This window comes from Acomys minous, assembly GCF_964271855.1.
Source record: "Acomys minous genome assembly, chromosome: 6".
Taxonomy (NCBI): Eukaryota; Metazoa; Chordata; class Mammalia; order Rodentia; family Muridae; genus Acomys; species Acomys minous.
The window spans coordinates 60,833,670-60,850,770 of NC_140487.1; the positions used below are offsets into that span (position 1 = coordinate 60,833,670).

The 17,101-nt window shown below is 42.3% G+C and overlaps 1 protein-coding gene across 1 annotated transcript in view; it reads right to left on the minus strand.

The window, feature by feature from the left end:
- Positions 1-17,101, minus strand: part of ZNF398 (zinc finger protein 398) — a 29,752-nt gene that overhangs the window by 12,254 nt on the left and 397 nt on the right. The window contains exon 2 of the mRNA XM_084786152.1: positions 12,540-12,935. Coding sequence (XP_084642278.1) covers positions 12,540-12,935 — 396 coding nt within the window. The remainder of the gene's footprint in view (positions 1-12,539; positions 12,936-17,101) is intronic.

The following is a 17,101-nucleotide window of genomic DNA, read 5'->3' on the forward strand; positions in this document are numbered from 1 at the left end:
CTGGTCTTTTACTATATTCATTCCCCTTGCTCTTTTTCACTTCCCAGTCCCTGTAGCTTCTCTGCTCTACCATGTTAACCATTGCAACTGCGGAACAGCCTCTAGTACAGCTGTCACCAATCCCTTCTAGTCTTGGGAATACTATTTTGAGTAGCCCAGTTACTTAGAATTTGTTTCACATAAGGGGAGGAGTACATCCTATATGAAATCAAAGCTTCTCTAAAATGCCTTACATCTACCATTTCTATAGGATGCCATCCTATCTTGTCATAACCTTGTTCCCCACCATTAGCAGGCATATGTTGTACGACTACTGGGAAAGCTGATGATGATCTTGTAACCTCCTCTAATTCTGGTCCGGAGGCTGGCTGAAGATTAATCCTTTCTATCAAAACAGGCTGTTTCATCAGATTGTCCTCCAGCTTTTTCATCTTTTCACTGACCTGCCTACCCTCCAGCGCTATTTCCTCCCCTCTTTCCTTCTGCGGGGAAACCCTGCTCTCCTGCTCAGTCACTAGGACTAAGGCTTTTTGTTCTCTCTTTTACAGTGCTCCTCACCTCCCAAGTGCTTCTACTTCCACTCCTAACATCTCCAGTTAAACAACCAACTCTGGGATCCTTTCAGAAAAGAGAGAGCAGAGTGACCCCTTTTGTTTTCCCATTTTCAGCCATATTTTGTTTCTCAGGGCTCCTCCATTTCCACCTGCAATTTTTTAAACTGTTCAGCCATTGGGCTGGAGAGATGGCTAAAGGTAAGAGCACTGGCTGCTCTTCCAAAGGTCTTGAGTTCAATTCCCAGCAACCATGTGATGGGTCATAACTCTCTATAAGGAGATCTGGTGCCTTTCCTGGCGGGCAGGCATATATGTAGGCAGGACATTGTGTACATAATAAACAAATCTTTCAAAAAAAAAACAAAAAACAAAACGGTTCAACCATTCTTTCAAACTTTTTTGGAACAAAATATATAAAGAAGAAAGAAAAAAAACCCAGAACATCCCCCTCTGGGAGCAAAGTCTTTTTCAAAGCCCTGCATAGTCCTCGTTGTTGCTTTTATAATATTAATTTTATTCCATATTTGTTTTGTTTTTTAGTAACTGTGTAAAATCTTCATTTTCCTAAGTGTAATACGGTTCAAAATGTTGTCTTTTTTTTTTTTTTTTTTTTGAGACAGGGTTTCTCTGTGTAGCCTTGGCTGTCCTGGACTCACTATGTAGACCAGGCTAGCCTTGAACTCACAGCAATCCACCTGCCTCTGCCTCCCAAGTGCTGGGATTAAAGATGTGTGCCACCACACCCAGCTCAATATGTTAAGTCTTAATCATAACCTTCACATCTTCAATGTCTTATATGATTTAGTTTATATAAACACCAGGTATGGTGGTGTATTCTTTTAATCCCAGGTGTGGGGATGTGGGGCTGCTTCAGACAGTTCACAGCAGCTCATTATGATTTGCCTCATGCTCTAGCAGAAGCGTGGTTTTGTCAACTGCAAAGAGTTTCTGCAACTGTGTGACATTTTAAATCCTGGTTGTTTAGGGCGGATTTCCCCATTTCTCTTTTTTCTTTATCCTTGTTTCTCTTCTATCTAGTGCTAGGGGGTGAGATGGGGGTGGGGCGGATAAAGGATGGGAAAAAGAAGAACTCACAAAGTAGCAAAGACCAGCTACACACATATCCCCTTCCTCTTCCTTCCTTCCTTCCTTCCTTCCTTTTCTTTCTTTTATTAGACAGGGTTTCTCTGTGTATTCCTGGTTGTCCTGGAACTCACTCTGTAGACCAGGTTGGCCTGGAACTCAGTGATTGACCTGTCTCTGCCTCCTGAGTTCTGGAATTAAAGGTGTGTGCCACCACTGCCCAGCTTCACATATTCTTTGTACATCTCACCACTTGACAGTACAACTTCACGTTTCCATAGCTATTCTCTTTGGCCATTTGTAACAGCAAGTGTCTTCAGTGGGTGAAGGAGCTATGGAAGGACTCCCACTAGGTTTTTGCCTCTCTTCTGATACACTGGATCTAGAAATAGAAAAGCTTTGATATTAGCACCAACCCCCATGACCATAGAAATTCTTGCCATCTCTAAAGAGCACGGAGAAGGAGCTGAGAAAGTCCCCTCTCAGGAGTGTCTGGGATTAGTTTTGTAACAGTGTCTAGCTACATAGCTCAGGCTGGCTTTTGTTCTCCTTCTGCATTCCTTAGCTACTCAATACTGGGTGTGCACTATCAGATTGCTTAGGGTTTTGATTTTTTTTAATATGTTCACCTACTCTTTTACTTTGGAGTACTTTCCAAAGACATAGTACTTTCTCTTACTTTCTGTTTTCAGTTCTGAGAGTTCTCATAGGGGAAAGAAGGTCCAGGATGTGCCATAGGCTAGCTTTATAGTCTTAAATGAAATGTTTTACCTTATTTGGGGAGGGGTGTTCAAAACAGAGTCTTGCTATGTAGCTCTGGCTGTCCTGGCACTCAGAGATCTTCCTGTCTCAGCCTCCCAAGTGCTGGATTAAGAGTGTGCCACCAGGCTGGAGAGATGGCTCAGCAATTAAGAGCACCGTCTGCTCTTCCAGAGGTCTTAAGTTCAAGTCCCAGCAACCACATGGTGGCTCCCAACCACCTATACCCTCTAATGCCCTCTTCTGGCATGCAGCTGTACATGCAGCTAGAGCACTTATCTACATAAAATATATTTAAAACTCTTTTTAAAAAAAAAGAGCATGCCACCACACCCAGCGCCTATTGGTTTTTTTTGGGGGGGGGTTTCGAGACAGGGTCTCTCTGTGTAGCCCTGGCTGTCCTGGACTCACTTTGTAGACCAGGCTGACCTCGAACTCACAGCGATCCACCTACCTCTGCCTCCCGAGTGCTGGGATTAAAGGCGTGCGCCACCACGCCCGGCCCTGTTTTTTAAGATTTATGTGTATGTACACATGAAAACAGCTGCCTTGGAGGCCACAAGAGGATGTGAGGTCCAGAAACAGGAGTTAGAGGTCCTTGTCAGTCACTTTATGTGGATGTGGAACCAATCAAACTTAGGTCCTCTGAGAAGCAGCAAGTACTCTAAACCAACGAGCCATCTCTCCATCCCTCTAATTCTTTTTTATGTGCCTCTAAGACTTCCACTTTCTCTTGCAGACTCTTTAATTTGTATTCATGAAAAGACTTTCTTTTTCTAGTGCACGGCAGCCCACTGCAGTCTGTCTTTCGCTTGGCTACGTTTCCTCTATGATGCATCCATTCAGCCTATGCTTTTCACTCATCCATTGTGTCTGTTTCCCTTTGGTACCCTTCCAGCTTCTAGTTACACTTTTTCAGTTAGGCCTCTTAAATTTTAGCATCCTTGCTTCATCCTCCTCCACTGTTTACTTCAATATTTGGTTTGAGCTCAGCAATTCATTCTCTGGCTTAAGAAATGGTGTCACCTAAATCCACAAACTATCTATTTGCTGTTTTGAATCAAACTTTTCATTTTTTCCCCATTTTCAATGATTTTTCCACTTTCCGTATTTCAATGTTTGCAGCTTGTTGCTGTTTAACTAACACTGAAGTTCCTTTCTGGCTAACTCTTATGCCATCTGTAAAGTCGACAATTTTTCTTCACACTGATCTTTTTCAGATTGAGTCTAGACATAATGCTCCACTTTGATTTTCTCTAAATATACTAATCTGTTTTCAAATTCTAGCTTTCTTTCTTGGGGGTGGGGCGAGTGTGGTGAAGAAACAGGCATAGGTGCTGGAACCAAACTCTTACACGTTTAGTTGCAAGCCTAGCCTTTAAGGCTTGAATGATTTCTCCAGCCCTCAAATTCATTTTCATTTATAAAATTAAATGGCACAATTTCTTTATTTTTTACAGGGTTTTTCTATGTAGCTTTGGCTGTCCTGGACTCGCTTTGTAGACCAGGCTGGCCTCGAACTCAGAGATCCGCCTGCCTCTGCCTCCCAAGTGCTGGGATTAAAAGTGTGTACCACCATACCTGGCAAGTGGCATAATTTCTAATAAACTTCTTCTGTAGTACTTATTTTACATATTTCACATATTAATGAATTTACATACTAATTCATGATCTGTTTTTCTAGGCATGAGCCACTAAGCCTAGCCTCTTTGGAGATTTTCTACTTGAACAACAGAATTTTTTTTTTCAGCTCTTAATTCTGATACTTCAGCTCTGAATATTTTAATTTCTAGAAGACTTAAAATGTTACTCCACGCTATTTTATTATTTATTTACTTAATAATTGAGATAGAGTCTCATATAGCCCAGAGTGGTCTTGAACTCCTAGTCTACCTCTACCTCTCAAGTGCTAGATTGACAGGCATATGTCACACTCCCAGATCACTGGGATTTTTACTGTTTCTCTCCTCTCTCTCTCTCTCTCTCTCTCTCTCTCTCTCTCTCTCTCTCTCTCTCTCTCTCTCCCTCTCCCCAATACATTTAAATTCCTTACAGAATTTAGATTTGGGGGTTTTGTTTTGTTTTTCTGCATTACAAACCCACTGCTGACCTCAGGTTCCTTAAGTGTTACATGAGGTATGCTACCACTGAGCTACATCCAGTCAGTGCTGTCAAGTGCACAGAGAAGCTCATTATATTCAGCTCTGTGCTCTCTTTTGTATTTCTACGGCCCTACTCTGAAGCTACACTCTCTCACTGCAGCTTCTAATTCTTGTGGGTTTAGGGTCATAGCAATTCTAGTTTTTATGGAGTTAGTACCTTGCAGCATTATTTCTTCTAAGTTTTTAGTTTTCTACTAATTCCCCTCTGAGCTCTTCAAGCAAAACTGAAAATTTTCTTGGTGAGTTTGCTTTTCATCCACAGGTATTTGAGTTCATTTCATAGCGCTGTGTACTCTCACTCCATATCCACTTTCAGAGTCTGATACTAGTTTTACTTTACTCTTTGGCAGCTGATTACTTATTATTTTAATTTTGTTTTTGGGATCAGGTCTCACTATGTAGCCCTGGCTGGCCTGTAACTTGCTATGAATTCACTGATATATGCCTGCCTCTGCCTTGAGTGCTGGGATTAAAGGCCTGCACCAGCCACTTGATACCTTTAAGCCTTGACTAAGAATCTGTCATCCCACTATTTCTTCCAGGAAGAAAACTTTAAGGACAAACGAGTTGGCAGTCATGAAAAAAGTTCTGACTTTCTTATTTTTCAGTTTTCTTTCCAGAAGTATTTCCCACTTCCTTCTTACTAAGGCAGAACCTCTGCAGGCCAAATTGTACCAGATCCACCTTGTCGTGCCACAGGGTAGGGCAGGACACTTCCATAGCTCCAGCTACTCACATCCATGCCCTGGGGTTCAGCAATGAGGCACTGGGTTAAGTGATGTGGGCCTATGCTACGGTTGGTTCAGCCCACCATACCTGTCAAGTCCTCCAGCAAACAGGAGAGCAAGAAAGGACAACAAGGGGGTAGAGTAAGGAGGAGGCAGAGTAGCAAGAAGGAGAAAGTGGAATAAGGAGGCACAACAGCAAGATGAAGAAAGGCAGAAGATATAGAAAAATGCTGAAGTATCCAAAAACCCAGAGAAGTGGGGGAAAGCAGTAAGGGGGAGGCCTCTTAGCCAAAGGACTAATGTTCTTCCCCTTCAACCTTCTTCTTTTTTTCTTCAAAGATTTAATTATTTATTACTATGTATACAGTGCTCTGCCTGCATGTACAGGTGTCAGAAGAGGGCATCAGATCACATTATAGATGGCTGTGAGCCACCATGTGGTTGCTGGGAATTGAACTCAGGACCTCTGAAACAGCAGGCAGTGCTCTTAACCTCTGAGTCATCTCTCCAGGCCCTCCCCACCACTACCACCACCCCCGCTGTCCTCACTTCTTATTCAATAATATTTTTCATTTGTTTTATTTATTATTTTAAATAAGTTCTCATTATATAGCCTGGCTTGCCAGAAACTCACTATACAACTGAAGTTGGCCTGGAATTCATGATCCTCTAGAGTACTGGGATTGAAGGCCTATGCCACCACTCCTGACTTCATTAAATAAATATTAATATCTACTCAGCTGCATTATTATGTGAGATAATAGAAAAGATGCTGGAAAACGTAAGGCCCAGCCCAGCCTCTAGTTCACAATGATTTCAGGGAACAAGGAATTAACCTCTAGAGCTATGCATTTTGGGACTATTACTTACAGTCACTTAGAGTAAAAACAACTATAAAGCAGTTCTGAATGTCCGCGACATACAAAGTTCTCCCAAAGCTCCAAAATTACTGAAGTATGGTTTCTGTCCAAAAGAGGCATATTATCATATGTAAACTGTTAATAGAGACATGACATTTTAGAAATATATATCTAATAGAGGTGGGATGACCTCTAAGTTTGAGGCTAGCATGGTCTATATAGTGAGCTGCAGGCCAGCCGAGGATAGATAGCGAACCCCTGCCTCAATAAACCTAACAGAGAGAGAATGAAGCAACGTCTCAAAATCTCTAGGGAAAAAGTATTTTCACAAACTCTTAGAACTAGATAAAAATACCAATCTCATATTAAATTATTACTCTGTGGCTTTGTTATTTGCTTATGTTTTGTTGTTTTGTTTTGTTTTAGATATGGTTTTGCCATGTAGCTCAGGTTAGCCTTGTACTCACAGCAATCCTTCTGCCTCAGTCTCCTGAGCACTGGGATTACAGGTATGTGCTACTGTGTTTGGCACGCCCACATTAAATTAAAGATATTTCAATATGAAGTATTTCTCCTATGCATGTTTTCTTAAGCAGCTGACTATGATTTGCCTCATGCTCTAGCAAAGGCATGGTTTTGCCAGCTGCAGGTAACTTCTGCAAGTGTGTGATGTTTGGAATTTTGGGAACTTTCCAGAAGATATATAAATGCTAGAGCCCTGATAGGTGGGTTGTTGCTTCTGGCGGCTGGCCAGTGGGTTGGATGCTGTTTGTTGCTGTTGTTTGTGGTTTGTCAAGTAGTTGTGCACAAATAAATGAGAAGAATAAATTAGATCAAACTTGCCTCAAGGAATTTGATGGCCTCTAACCAACAGGAAGTAGCCTAAGGATAACGGCGTCCCTTTTTCCCTTTATTCTTTTCTCTCTCCTATCTAGTGCAAGGGTGTTGAAAGGGACAAAGTAAAGGGGTAGAGAAGGGTGGGAGAGAGAAAGGAACCCACAAAGCAGTCAGGGACAGCTACATGTTAACATATCTAGTTTTATGTAGTATTAGGGACCAAACTCTGGGACAAACCAAGCATGCTAGCAATCACTCTGGCAACTGGGCTACATTTTTGTCCAGTGTGTGTGTGTGTGTGTGTGTGTGTGTGTGTGTGTGTGTTTCTGTGTAGCTCTGATTGGCCTGTTTCTTATTAGTATATCAGGCTTGCCTTGAACCTCCTGGATACTGGAATTACAGGTATGTGCTTCCATGCCTACTCTGGATAAACTCCAAGCCTTCATTTTTTTTTAATAAAATAGTAATTAAAGTTATCAGATCTCACCTAAAGGATTATTGTACTAAGAGAAAATATAAGGACCCCATCTGAGTACCTAATACTTAATGAGACTTTAACTAACACTCATGGAGAAAAGTGATTTGAAATTTCCTTTGCTATAACACCTTGGATAAGTCTGTGTTGTTTACTAAAGTCAGTAATGGTTATGTCTCCATCTCATATACCAGGATGTTAGAACTTTATAGTAAAACTCTGTACTCTTAGAAAAAACTGTAAATAATATGTATTATATACAGTTAATTATATAAAAGTTATATATCTTTACATAATGTAAATAATATATACATCTGCTGCAGTATTAATAAATTCTCTCTGGAAAGATAAGGAAAAAAACAACGCTTGCTTCTGAGGAGTCTTAGAGTGCATTCTAAGCTTCTACTCTCACTTAAGAAAAAATTTTTTAAGCCAGGCACGGTGGCACACACCTTTAATCCCAGGACTCAGGAGGCAGAGGCAGGTGGATCTCTGTGACTTCGAGGGCAGCATGGTCAACAAAGAGAGTGCTAGGACAGCCAGGGCTATTACACAGAGAAACCCTGTCTTGAAAAATCAAAAAAAAAATTTTTGTTAGCGTGTATAGGCATTTCACCTACATGTACGTGTACCATATTCATGCCTTGTGCCTGTGGAGGTCATAGCAGATCTCCTGGCACTGTTTTAGAGCCTCCATGTAGATGCTGGGAATAGAACCTGCGTCCTCTGGAAGATTAGCCAGTGCTCTCTAGCCCCTTACTTTTTTTTTTTTTTTGAGACAGGGTCTCTCTGTGTAGCCTTGGCTGTCCTGGACTTGCTTTGTAGACCAGGCTGGCCTTGAACTCACAGAGATCCGCCTGCCTCTGCCTCCTGAGTGCTGGGATTAAAGGTGTGCACCACCACCAGTGCAATATCCCCTTACTTTTAACAGCTCTAGTCTTGGGGGTAGGGAGAAGAAGGGAGGGAGGGACTCCACTCCTGTCATTCTTTTCCTCTCTTCCTATTTACTCTACAACTGCGCTATTCTGTATTCTATCTCTATCTTGCCACTCAAGAAAATTATGTCAAAATTTCCTCTGAGAGCCATGTTGTCTCTATCTTTCTAGACCTCCCAGTATGGTAACTGACAAATCTCAACTCTACTTGAAATGCTGTTTTCCTCTTTAACCCTGTGGCACCACCTGCTTTCTGAGTTGTTTTCCTGCTACCTCCCTCATGGGTGTCTCCTGCTGAGGTTCCTCTGCTGACTCCTTCTGCCTCCGAAGCTTGATCTCTTGTTATCCACTCTCCTGGAGACATCTCTTCCATTTCACAACTGACAGTACAACCTCCACATCAATGACTCCCCGCTCTTCCGTGAGCTTCTTGAACTTAACACTGCCCAATGGTTACTGCTCATTCCTTCTACTCCCTTAAGTATTATGACAAGGCAAAAGAGTGCAGAGGTTCCTCCATTTTATATTCTTGCTAAAGCCACTCCAGGTTTAATTAGAATCTTATCTCCTTGGTGGAGAATCCCATGGAAAAAAATCCCAACTCTATTCTAGGAACAAAAGTCAAGATATACTAGGTAACTTATCTTAGCTTTCCTTAAAACTGCCTGTTTGAAAGCCAGGGGGTAGGGTGGGGGTAATCCTGGCACTCAGGAGGCAGAGGCAGGCGGATCTCTTGAGTTCCAGGATAGCCAGGGCTACACAGAGAAACCCTGTCTCGGAAAAACAAACCAAACTGGAAAAAAACAAAACAAAACAACAAACAAACAAACAAACAAACAAAAACTGCCTGTTTGAGCAGGGCATGGTGGCGCATGCCTGTAATCCCAACATTCAGGGAGGCAGAGGCAGGTGGATCTCTGAGTTCTACACGAGCCTGGTATACAGAGTGAGTCCAGGACAGCCAGGGCTACACAGAGAAACTCTGTCTCAAAAAACAAAAACAAAAATCCACAAGTCTGCCATTAATAGTTAGTAGCCATAAGATGTTGAGCAAGTTAGGAATCTTAAGAAAATCACAAGCCTTGAAATAAGTAAAACAGAACACTAAGTTCTAAATAAATTATCCCACAGTTAATTTACAGTGATTATATTCCTAATTTAATTAATTGAAATAAATTAAATTAAATCCTAATTTCAAATCCCCAACAAAGTCCTAATGCCAGTCCCCTGCCTCTGTCCATTTCTTTTCATCTCACTGCCATTGCATCCCCCATGCAAACCACTCTCACTTTCTTGTTATTTATGTTCACTCACAATTTCCTCTCTGCTTATATTTTTTTCCTTTTTTCTTTCCTTCTTTTTTCTTTTCTTTTCTTTTTTTTTTTTTTTCCAAGACAGGGTTGCTCTGTGTAGCCTTGGCTGTCCTGGACTCACTTTGTAGACTAGGCTGGCCTTGAACTCACAGTGATCCACCTGCCTCTGCCTCCTGAGTGCTTGGATTAAAGGCGTGTGCTACCATGCCCAGCTTGCTTCTGTTCCCTTTTTTTTTTTTTAATTTTATTTATTTATTTACTTTACATCCTGGTCATAGCCCCCTCCTTTCTCTCTTCACAGTCCCCTCCTCCTTTAACCCTCCCCTATTCCTCAGAAAAGAGGAGCTCCAGCCCCCCCCCTCCATCCACCCCTGCTCATCAAGTCACATCAGGACTGAGCTCCTCCTCTTCCCCCGTGGCCTAGCAAGGCAGTTCCAAATGGGGGAGTGGCCGAAATCTGCTTCTGTTCTTGGCTCAACAAATTTCCACAAAGTGGCCAGCATACCACTTAAAACATAATTTTAAAAAAGATTTATTTATTATTATTTATACAGTGTTCTGCCCACATGTGTGCCCCACATGTGTGCCTGTACACCAGAAGAGGGCACCATATCTCACCATAGATGGTTGTGAGTTGCTGGGACTTCAACTCAGAACCTTTGGAAGAAAAGACAGTGCTCTTAACCTCTGAGCCATCTCTCCAGGCCCTAAAATATAATTCTTTAAAACATAAGCCAGAAATAATTCCTGTACTCAAGCTCTGTATTTTCTTCCCATTGTACTTAAGTTCCTAATTCAAATTCCTTAAAGGTTATAATCTCAGCCATATATTATAATATCTATGGAGTTTTAAAAATTATTCCCCCTTGGACTCAAAAAAAAAATTTAAAGTATATCAGGCCAGTTGACTTTTTTTCCCCCAAGAACTGGTTTCAAACCTCCATTCTCAGCTAGGCATGGTAGTGCATGCCTTTAATTCTAGCATTTGGGAGGCAGAGGCAGATGCAGGCAGACCTCTGTGAGTTTGAGTCCAGCCTCGTCTACATAGTGAGTTTCAGGCCAGTCAAGACTGTGTAGAGAGAACCTATCTCAAAAAAAGAACAAAACAAAACATGAATTTCCATGCCCTGGCCTCAGCCTCCTACGTCCTAAGACTACAAGAATGTGTTGTCATGCCTAGGCAGGTGATTCCTAGGAACAATGAGAATTAAATGCTGATTTCACTTCCTACCTATTTCTTCAGTCACGCATGCTTCTTTATTCAAGCATGCACACTGGCTAACTGGACTTTTCCCTTTCCTGTGTTATAAATCTCACAGTTATGAGCCTGAGTTTACTCAGCTTAAATATCCATTTTTTTTCCATTTCTTTTTCTTTTTTAAAATATATGTGTTTGGCTATTTTGCCTGCATGTATGCATGCATGCCTGGGTGGAAATCAAACTATGGTCCTGTATATCCCTAGCTGGCCTGGACCTCCCTATGTACATCAGGCTGGCCTCAAATGTACAGAGATCACCTGTTTCTGATTCCCATGTGCTGGCATATACTATCATACCTGGCTAAATACCATTTTCTTAGTGAGTCCTTCTCAGGTATTCATTTCAAAATAGAACACTAGAAAGCACCTGACTTTACTTTTATCAAAGTATTTAAATATGTTTTGTGTGTTACAGTTTTTTTTTCTTCAGAAGCATGTAGAACAATTAACAATGTATTCAAGAATTACTTGTGGAATCCAAGTATGGTGAGCCATGCTGCAATCTCATTGCAGGAGATGCTGAGGCAAGATTCTAAGTTATGGGCAGGTGTGGGCTATGTTTCAGAATTTTATACACACACACACACACACACACACACACACACACACACACACACTGGTTTTTTTTGTTGTTGGTGGTGTTTTTTTGGAGACAGGGTCTCTCTATGTATTGCTGGCTGTTTTGGAACCACTACGTAGACCAGGATGGCCTTGAACACACAGAGATCCTCCTGCCTTAGGTTCCAGAGTGCTAGGAATAAAGGCATGCCCACCCCCCAAAAAAATAATTTTTTAAGTTATTTTAAATTTTAAAAGGTATGTATCAATGAGAAAAATATATGCGTGAACAAGTGTGTTTTGAAACTAGGCATCTCGCTGTTAAACAATGATCATGAAAACTTCATTTCTGCATTACAAACTAGTTCCTTCAGAATGCTAGCATCTCAGCATGCTTGTTCTATAAATGACAGCCTAGACTCACAAGTGACCCCTAGCCCTGACAATAACCACATGACTATAATCCCATGCATTGTCTTCCCTCTAGTTTTTCACCAAAATTGTCAACCAAATCCTAATTAGCTGACTTAAATGATATGGAATTCAATTTTCTCACTGAGAGAGACTGTGGCGGGCAGTTTAACAGAGAAGTGACTCATACGTATGTAAAAGTGAAAGAAATCAAAGGAGGAAGAATCCATTTGCCAGAGAGCCAGCTATAGATGAGAAAGAGTTTTCTCACTGGAAACTTGATGCTGTGAATGTGTGCTGAGCCACTGGTGTACCATGCTTGTACTAACACTTGGGAGGCAGAGGCAGAAAATCCACAGTTCCAGTTCATGGCCAGCCTTGGCTACATGACTCTGTCTAAAAAAAAAAAAAAAAAAAAAAAAAAGGCCAGGGGGAGGAAAGAAAGATATCACAAACACAAACACAAAAATACCTTCACAGTTCTATCAACCTAAGAAATTTAAAGAGGAAATAAAAATATTTAAGTAGTTGACTGACCAATGCTACCTCTAACTGCAAGTGTCTGAGTTAGTGGTACTGCTGTAACCTAGAAGTGGGGTATTACCTTTGGGATATCTCCTTTAATACCTGGGGGCAGCCGCAGGATCCAGAAGTTCCTGTTTCTCAACAAGTTCTCCAGGTTCTCCAGGCGCCGCTGCAGCAGCCCGTACTCCTGCAGCAGGGTCCCCAGCACGGCCCACTTGCCATCCAGCTGGTTCCCAAGCTCCGTCGCTGTCTTTTCACAGCCGGCTAGTTTCTTCTCTGCTGTCCCTGTCCTGCCTTCTAGGTGGAGGAGTCGCCGGCTGTGGACCTCCACCTTCCTCTCTATGGCCTGTACAGCAGCCACCACAGTCCACAGGGAGATGGCTGCGGTCTGCAGGTGTGCCTCATTTGCTGCTGGAGGTGTAGGAAGAGGAAGGGGCTGCAAGGATGTAAGGCATTCCGAGTCCCATTCAGAAGTCTATGTGCAATGGAGAGATGGGGCAAGACATCTAGTTAGAGTTAGAAGGAATCCCAACTCTAAGCCGCAATCAGATAAGAACTACTGAACTGCCGCTAATCCCAGCATTTGTGAGGCAGAGGGAATGGGTCTCTGTGAGTTTGAAGATGGCCTGGTCTACAGAGTGAGTTCCAGGATGGCCAGAACTTCACAGAGAAACCCTGTCTTGGGTTGTGGGTGTAGACTACTTAACTGTCCATCTGATACTAACCAAAATAGCTTTAGTATAGCTTTACAAGGCCTGTGTCAACCCTGTTGCTCTGAAGCCAAGGAACTGTTTTGGTGGTTCAAAGATGAATTGGGAAAGATAGTGAACAAATAACTTGGCTTCTTAAGGCTAGTCTAGCCCATTTCCTTTAATGTAAGGCCCAGAAGTCCAGGTTGCTGTTGCCTCCTCCATCTCTGGAAAAGGCAAATGTACACAAGACTTCTTGCCAGGTTTCACTGACCTCAGGGCTCTCTGACAAAGCTCTTATGAATTTATATTCTAGCCCTGTCTATCACTAAGTTTATATTCTATAACTGTGTCAATTAATAATAATTGAACAAGCTAAGGGTGTCAAGTCTTGAGAAAACATGACAACTATTTTCAAATATTCCAAAGTTATGAAACAGAAGATAGAAAAGGTTTGTTTAATTACACTATAAAACTCCAAAGACAGACTAGAAAAATACATGGAAATTTTCAGACTGGTAACAATGCTTGAATCAGATTTTTTTTTCCAAGAAAGTCACAAGCTGTTTGATCATTATTACATGTACTTTGAAACAAAGAAGATCATAAAAGGAAGAAGTCTACACAACAAATAGGAGGTTAGACTAACCCTGGACAAGGGCTAATTCTCTGAACCCGATAAACCACCCTCTGGCCACAGCCTTCTATTTCCACAATATGCACTGTCTTATTCTCATTTCATCTGCTCTCCAAGCCCATTAACTATCACTCTAGCCCTGTGACGATTCCCTTTGCCCCCGGCCTTTGCTTCCTTCCCTGCTTGACCATTTCAGCCACTTTTCAACTCCATTTCACTCAGGTCTCTATACCTCACTTGCTTAGCTACTTCTTACTTTTAATGAGTTGAATCACTCACTTATGTTTTTTCTTTATACTAGCAGTCAGGCAAGATCTAAAAAGAAAATCACACAGCCATGTGAGATGCTGTCAGCATACACCAACGGTCAGTGTTCAGGGGGACACTTGACACTACCAGCTACTCTCCAGGGTTCTACAGACTCTCAAACGAAGAATCAACTAAAAAACACTGGACAACCGGCCAGTGAGATGGCTGAGCAGATAAAGGCACTTGCAGTAAAGCCCAATTATATGAGCTCAATCCCTGGGATCCAAATGGTGGAAGAAGAGAATCAACTCCCCCAAGTTGTCCTCTGCACTGAAGAAACTGAGTCAGGAGAACTGCTGTAAATTTGAGTCTAATATGGGCTACAAAGTAAGTAGCAAGCCAACAAGGGCTACAATAGTGAGACCTTAACCCCAAGTCCTGATTTTAAAAAAAAAACTGACAATCTAGTTAAATTGCATGTTTTCATTCAGTAGGTATGGAAAGAAAATGGAGATGGTGTACTTTAAGCAAGGTCTTGCATCTGCTGACTTAGAGAGCACACATGGCAGACACTTGTTCACACAGCATCCTTACTCTCCAGAGATGGCATGGTGTCTTACTTGAAGAAAACTGAAGTAGGCCAGGTGGTAGTGGCACACACCTTTATTCCCAGCAGAGGCAGGCAGATCTTTGAGTTTGGGGCTAACCTGGTCTATAGTAATAATACATGCTTCCATTCTTTCTCAAAGGAAAACATTTCATCTTTTTAAAAGACTTTAAAGCCAGTCTCTCCACTTGTACTCTGAAAACCAACCCTTCTACCTTATAAGGTACATTAAAAAAAAAAAAAATCCCAGCTGGTGTGGTGGCACATGGCTTTGATTCTAGCACTTGCAGGGGCAAGAATATTTCTGTGAGTTCAAGACCAACCTGATCTACATGTTGGCCAGTTAGGGCTACACAATGAGATTCTTTCTTAAAAAGACCCAGTAGTAGCAGCTGCTGCGGCAGCAGTAAAATACTGCAGTGAAATGCTCAACCAGAAATGAGGCATCCACACAGCTGTCAAAACCCTAAGGCTCGGGGACCACTGAGGAAGAAGGGCAGCAAGACTCTAAGACTCAAGGCTGGACTGACGAGAAACAGTTTCTTCTGGATATGACAGGACTGCTGTACACAAGATCTCAGACATGCTGTCAGTGCCTGCATAAAATAAAGCTCGTCAACATTATAGCACTCAAGGGGAAGAGGAGTTCACGCACCCCACACTCTTAACTGGGGAGCTATGACAATTGATGGCTTCTGGGGGAAGGGAAGTCCATTTTTTAATGGACCGTTGGTTAGTCAGCAATATTCTAGTGTATGGCCTATACCAAGGTGTGTATAAGAAACACAAATTGGACTCCATGGGTCATTAAACACACACACACACACACACACACACACACACACACACACACACACACAATTGGGGGATGCTAGTAAGGAAGGAAGGAGTGAATCTGAGAGGAGTTAGGAGGAAGAATGGGGTAAAAATGAATAAAAATACATTCTATGAACGTCTCAAAGAATAAAACTATTTTTAAAGCCAGGCATGGTGGCACAGGCCTGTAATTCCAGCACTGTGGGAGGCAGAGGTGGGTGAATTTCCATGAGTTTGGGGCCAACTTGGTCTACAAAGTGAGTCCAGGAGAGCCAAGTCTACACAGGAAAAAAAAAAAAAAACAAAAAAACCAACAACCCTGTCTCAACAAAACAAAACAAACAAAAAACAAAATTAAAATTATTTAGATTTACTTATTTTATGTATATCAGTGTCTTGCCTTCATGTATATATGTGGCACCACCTGCATGCCTGGTGCCCTCAGAGGTCAGAAGAGGGCATCAGATACTTTAGAACTGGAGTTACAGATTGTTGTCAGCCACCATGTGAATGTTAGGAACCAAACTGAGGTGCTATTAACTCCTGAGCCATCCCTCCATTCCCTTAAAATTAAAAATATCCACAATCTCCCAATTCTTCATAAAACAGACTTGCCCTGGTCAGTACCATGGCTACTGATTCCATGTGCTCACTGAAGCCTTGAAATGCCATCAGTTCTGTTGAGATGTGCTGAGCATAAAAAGTCTCATTAGTAGTTTCGTAATACTGATCACTATTGAAATGATATTTTGTATACATTCGGCTAAACAGATTCACTGAATTAATTTCCTCTTTCTACTTTCTTTCTGATCCTCCTCTCTCAGACTCCCAAATGTGAGCCATATGTCACCATGGTTTTACCTCCTAAACATTAGTACTAGAGAATTAAAAGTATGTGCACAGCTTTCAGCATATACCTGAAGAGTACATGATGGTCTCTACTATTTTTTAAAAAAAGCTTTTTGTTTTGTTTTTGTTTTTGTTTTCCCTTGGGAAAAAAATTAAGTTCCATGAATAAGGATGGTATTCTTATCTGCTCTATTTCCCATTCCACTCCACTGCTCTCTTGTTTTTCTTTTTCCTTCTCTTACTTCTTAGCCACTCCTCAGCGGACCTGCCTGGCTTCTGACCTATTAAAACGTCTCTCCTGAGCCGACCGAAGGCTTCTTAGATGGCTAACAGAAGCAATACTTTGCAGGCAGAACGTTCTGCTCAACAACCATTCCCTCTCCCTTTAATGGCTGTGTGCAGAGACTGGCCCGGTTGTCCTGGTGGCCCCGGCCATCTATCTGATGCATGCACGGCTGGGCCCGATGCAGGCCTGCAGCAAACAAGCACACGCACGACTGGCTAAGCCTGAGCTCCGCCGGCCTCCCAAGGTCCCCGCAGGGGCCTGGGCCTGTCCAGTCTTAGCGATGTCGTCCGCAGTCACGCAGTCTGTTGTGGGGGACACACCTTGGCTTTTTACCTTCGCAGCCTCGCAGTCGCAGGTGACCGTCCTGCGGCACCTAGCAACGACAGCTCTCACAGCTGTACAGAATGGCTGGTGCCTTTCAAAAACACCTCGAGCCCACTTCCCGGTTCTGCGGGCTGACACGAAGCACCGCGGCGCGCGTGGGCTAGAAACATCAGATCCGTGTCCC